The 5,476-nt window shown below is 53.4% G+C and overlaps 1 protein-coding gene across 5 annotated transcripts in view; it reads right to left on the bottom strand.

The window, feature by feature from the left end:
- LOC106746720 (poly(rC)-binding protein 3) overlaps nucleotides 1-5,476 on the bottom strand; it is a 99,087-nt gene that overhangs the window by 23,330 nt on the left and 70,281 nt on the right. For 4 of the 5 annotated variants that reach the window (XM_014623586.1, XM_014623582.1, XM_014623581.1 and 1 more), the window contains exons 3-5: nucleotides 4,332-4,388; nucleotides 3,404-3,802; nucleotides 1,674-2,078 (exon numbers count right to left, since the gene is read on the bottom strand). In XM_014623586.1, coding sequence (XP_014479072.1) covers nucleotides 1,674-2,078; nucleotides 3,404-3,802; nucleotides 4,332-4,388 — 861 coding nt within the window. The remainder of the gene's footprint in view (nucleotides 1-1,673; nucleotides 2,079-3,403; nucleotides 3,803-4,331; nucleotides 4,389-5,476) is intronic. The other variant, XM_014623583.1, reaches the window with a different exon arrangement.

The raw sequence follows: 5,476 nt of genomic DNA, 5'->3' as shown, positions 1-5,476 counted from the left end.
CCCCCCCCCCCCTCTCTCTCTCTCTTTCCTTCGCGAGAATTCCCGATGAAACTTCCCGGTCGGCACGACGTCGCCGTCGAACACAATTACCGGCGAGCTTTAACGCCGCTCGGTGACGTTACGCGTCTGATGCGAAAATGCGAAAATTCGCAATCGAGTCGAAGTCACGCGATCACAGGAAACGTCCAAAAAGGTGACGCGCGCGCGCGCGCACGGTCGGAGCTGCTCGTTCGATCGGAAATCGGCTCTTCCCCTTCGGAGGGCTCGTGTTTCCAAACGAGGAGCTCGCGATCGTATGCGCGAGGGAGGATGTCGAGCAGAAAGCCAAGGTGTTAATGCACGTACGCGGAGGAGGATGGAGGATTGCGAAAGAGTTCCGTGAGAAAGGGGGGGGACCAGGTGGCCTAGACAATAATGGTTACGTTTATCGATACTGATAAACATACCGCGAGCTTGCACGGCAGCGTTCGGTAGAAATTGGAACGACCTCGAGAATCCGGAGGGGCGCGCCGAGGTCGAGGAGCGGAGATTTGTTTCCCTTCGTTCCTATCGCGCCGTTGCTTACCTCTCTCTCTCTCTCTCTCTCTCTCTCTCTCTCTCTCTCTCTCTCTCTCCCCCTCTCTCGCCGACTTTTCACTTTGAAAAAGTGAACTACCGTGTCGCTCGGCTTCTTCTCGGCGAGTCGTTTCGACCGGGCGGTAATTTAAAAAAGGAATAAAGCCCCCGCTCGCTCGCCAGCCTCTCGCCGGAGCGCGGATTAAATTAACATTGGCGAACCGCGAACGAGAGAAGAGCGCAAGTGCGCGTGGCTCAATAAAATAAAACGCAGCCGCGTTAATTCGCAAACTTTTCGCAACTACCCCTGGCCCCGTTCGCCTGTAACGTAAACCGCCGTTTAGCCACCGTTGCAACAAACGAGCAACTACACGCACGCTCCGGACTATTTCGTTAATCTATAAAACTTTCCGACCATCCCCCTTCCCCCAATCCCGCCCCCAAGGCCGCAAACCTAACCGCAAAGTAATCCCGGATAGTTACTAACGGGTAGTACCGTAAACAGCCGGCCGTTCCGCCGCGATTCATCTTCCTCAGCGGCTGCGGGGGTACGTGAGAGAAACGCGATAAAGGTGAATTATCGGGAAGCCGGAGGAGAACGCGGAACGGTCGAGCGCTCGACGCGGACTTAACTCGTAATAATATCGGACGTCTCACTGTGTGTGCTCCGTCGAACTCCCGATTGCGTAATCACCCCCCGATAAATCGCGTACCTTCCTGTCGAGCGCGCGGACAGATCGCCGGGTTTCACCCGCGAACCGTCCGCTCGCGATCGTTCCAATCTCGAGCCATGCCCGCCGTGGTGAAATTTTGCCGAATACACCGAGGAGGATCGTGTACAACGAGGGGACACCGAGAACGGGTAGTGGTGGGTGTATCGATCTTCAGACAGGTGAAACGGAAATTCATCGTACGTATATATGTTTGTTACCGGGCAGGAGTGTACGTGGTGGAATGAGAGGAGGGTGGTGGTGGTGGTGGTGATGGTAATAATTGTGATGATGATGATGATGACGGTGGTGATGGTAGTGGTGGTGGTCGTTGTGGTAGTGATGGTCGAGAGAGAGAGAGAGAAAAGGGTGCGGGAGAGGGCGGATCACGAAAAACAAAAGACTTACGGCGTCTGCCACGAGGTGTGCGGGCGGGAGGGCTGCCTGCAAGTGTCCACTCTTCAGCAGGGGGTCGGCGAGGCCTGCCACGCTGGCGTGTAAGGGGTTCGGGTGGAGAGGATGATGTGGGGTCGTAAGGTGGGCCGTGGATAGGAGCGGGTGCCCGTGAGAAGCGGCGAAGGCCGAGGACGAGGGGTGGGCCGCGAAGGGCGAGGTCGTCAAAGTTTGGGTGTTCAGCGAGGGCGGGGTGGGCCCGGCAGCGGGCGCGGGCAATGGTAATACTGTACTTACGTCCGAGTGGGCGGGCACCGCGTAATTACCCTGGATGGTGTAGGCTTGCCCACCAGCCAGGATCACTGGCCCACCGACTTGGGGTTTGGGGCGATAAGGGATCGTGGCACCTTTGGGAGGGGACTGAAACAGAAAGAAACACACGCACGAATGCGAATACACCGAGATCGTGGCCACTGCGGAGAGAGGATTGTGATGCGGCGTCATCCGTCTCTCGTCGTCATGAGAGGTCGGGTATATATCTTGTGCTTGTCCTATTAAAGTCTTGAGAGAAGTGACTCGTGTGTCGGGGAACACATCGGCTTCGTGTCCTTCTTGCGACAAACAAGGAGACACGCTGTGTGTACGCTCTGTTTCGCCCAAACGGACTGCACTTCGTGGATGACGAAGAGTCGGAGCGTGGCCTCGTAATTATAGTTAACATCGATTCATTTTAGACTTTAATAGGCTGACCTGGTTCGCCATAGTTCGCCGCTGGTGCATCGATATTCTCGCGTCCTCTCGCATACTTAACATTTTACTGGTTTCCCGGGGACAGATTAGGTAACTGCACGGCAGGTCGGGCAGAGAGTGCCGACAAAGTTTGACGCGAGAGGCAAACACTCGCGCGTTCGAGCACAGTTATTATCATATATATTGCGAACATAGCGTAAGGCCGGAAATTGTTCAGGTGTGCCCGCGCGCTTGAACCATCGTTCTTCCGCCGAGACTGAATCGATTGACGCCGCTCTAAGTATCGCGTTTAAGTTTTAACAGTCGGGACGAGCGCGGCAATTATTCATCGGGGGCGCATATCTCGGTATCGATGCAAACAGTTCCAACGATGTATCTTTAAAGGAATCGAACGCTCGTTTATTACGATCACGCCGATGGCACGAACTCGTTCCCGGATTCCGGGAGGAACGATCGTAGACATAGACGGGATAGACCGAGCAATGCCGATGGAGAGCTGAAACCGAGATGGAGAGACGAAGATATGTTAACAGTGCAGCTTTCTCTGTCACACAGTACTGTAGGAGGGGGCGATGTAGGGGAAACAGAAGAGTGAGAGTGGACATGGCGAAGGAAAGAGAGGAATATTATGTATCTGACTGCGTGAGAAGGCACACGAACAGTAACATCAGTGTGTGTGCACTCGCAGTTATTAGTTTATAATACTTGTAACTACGTGTCGCTTCTATACTCTTTCCTTCTCTCTACCAACTACACAATTAGACGAGGAAAGCGCCACTGTCTCCGCTGCCCTCTCTTGCCAATGCCGGGGCTTCAGCTCTCCCCAGCGGGAGTGCTCCATTCTACACGTCTATGGGGAACAACGAGCGCGAACTCGTCCGGGGAAAGTCCAACGTACGAACCACGGCGAGACCAGAGAGTAGATACGTGTAGATACAGTGCGTATGTATGACACGACAGGTGACGAAGTCTCTCGGGGCCGTCGGCGTACGTACCTCTAGCATAACGCAGCAGATATGATATATGCACTGCGTGATCGCCTCGCTGGTACCAGAAATGGTTACTGCGCGTTCCGTAGAATTCGGCAGCATTTCGGATGCGACCTGGATGGAGGCACCGGTGACCTCGCGGATCTCCTTGATCTTGGAGCCGCCCTTGCCGATAAGGGAGCCGCACTGCGAGGCCGGCACGATCAGTCTGAGCGTGATGGGCGGCCTCGAGACGCCGCCGCCGCCACCGGCACCGCCGCCCTGGATGTCGTGGAACTGAGAGCACCATTCCTCGAATTTCTTGCATATCAGCGTGAACGCCTTGAAGATCGAGTTGGTCGGTCCAGTGACAGTCACTATCCGCTCCGGGCAGGAACCGTCGGAGATATTGATCTTCGCGCCGGACTGCGAACGAAGAAATATTACCGATCGCGGGATTCCCGAGTGTATACGTAAGGGAGAGTGTGTGCTGTGTGCGCGCGCGCTAGAGAGAGAGAGAGAGACGAGCTATTTTCAACGACACGGACGTTCAACGATCGATGTCCGCGATTTTGAGGGATTTCGCCGAGCTGATAAATGTCGCTCCGACGTGGCGCGTACACTTTTTTATTTCATGTTAAGAGATTACAGAGAGTAACGTGTGACACGTCGTTCGGCGACGTGACGCGAGCAATTTGAAAGAATGATTAAGGTGGAGACGAAAAGCGCGATGACGTATCTGCGTGTCTCTGATAGCTGTGAAACCGACCGACAGGCTGGTTCTGCAAGACTGTAATAATAATTTACGTGTTTTCGTGCGGAGTATCGGACACTGTGATACGTAAAATTACGTGCGATATCGCGTGACTCGCCTCTCTCTCTCTCTCTCTCTCTCTCTTCACATCGTCGGAATATAACAAATCTCTCATGCAACAAAGACATGATTGACACTCACCTCTTCGCGGAACCTCTTGACAATCTCTCCCTTTTTCCCGATGATACTGCCGACTTCCTGCAACGAGAAAAAAATATTCCATTAGTTCGAGTATCGCACATGAAAAACTCCGATCCTCTCGTGAACTCCGTTAGATACCGGACGCGCTTTGTTACTATGGAAAAGCTCAGAGATTTTGTCCGCAGAGATACGGGTTGGTTGCGGAAAAACGAGAGAAATAGGCCAGACGCTGCNCTCTCTCTCTCTCTCTCTCTCTCTCTCTCTCTCTCTCTCTCTCTCTTCTCTCTCGCACTCGACGCCCAGTTACCGCAATAAAAGATGTAATTGGTAAATACAATTATACCGGCTATGTCGAACCATCGCCTCAAACGAGCGGTGATCGCGGGCAACGTTTTTTTTTCCATTGCGACACGAATAAGCGAGCCCGGACGATGTAACTGTGTCGGTCTGTTAAGTGCGTTAATACATAGGCATCGGTCCCGTCGGCCTGCGACGGGATAAGTCCACGTACGAGGAAGCGGCGGTAAGACGCGTGCGAGACGAACGAACGTCGCGGCCGAATTGGCGCGAGAGTGCCTATAATTAGCATCGAGATGCACAAGTAACCGATGTCCACCCAGACGCTCCTCCACGTCGTCCGCCCTGACACTGTCTGACCTCAAGATAATGTCACTGTTAGAGTCTTCTGGACGAGCAGGTATGCGCCTCACCGCCGCTCCCTCTAAACTTAGACGACGTTCCCCCGGACGAAATGCCAACGTCCCTTGGACGAGTTGACGAGTTTCGTCGCTGGGTTCTCGCCATCTCTCTCTCTCTCTCTCTCTCTCTCTCTCTCTCGCTCCTTCTTTCCGCTCGCAAGGACCAAAGTTCCACGCGTGGAGAAACATTTCCGAACAGTTTACTTTCGAAATTTACTCGCAAAAATTAAAAAAAAATATCGAGAATTCCGCATAATATAAATAATTAACAAACATTCGATATCATCGACGAGATGGAGTTGTCATTTCACTCTCCTCCCTCTCGACGTTTCACAATTTCTGATGGCTGTCAATACCGCTGATCAATCGTGTCACGCCGAAAATTGTGGATTCACTGACGCCGCAACAAACAGGCACGCGAAGATCGCGTGTTTACCGTAGGGGGGG

This window comes from Dinoponera quadriceps, unplaced genomic scaffold (genome assembly GCF_001313825.1).
Source record: "Dinoponera quadriceps isolate SergipeBrazil2010 unplaced genomic scaffold, ASM131382v1 scaffold1565, whole genome shotgun sequence".
Lineage (NCBI taxonomy): Eukaryota > Metazoa > Arthropoda > Insecta > Hymenoptera > Formicidae > Dinoponera > Dinoponera quadriceps.
This window is presented reverse-complemented; position numbering and strand designations above follow the sequence as displayed.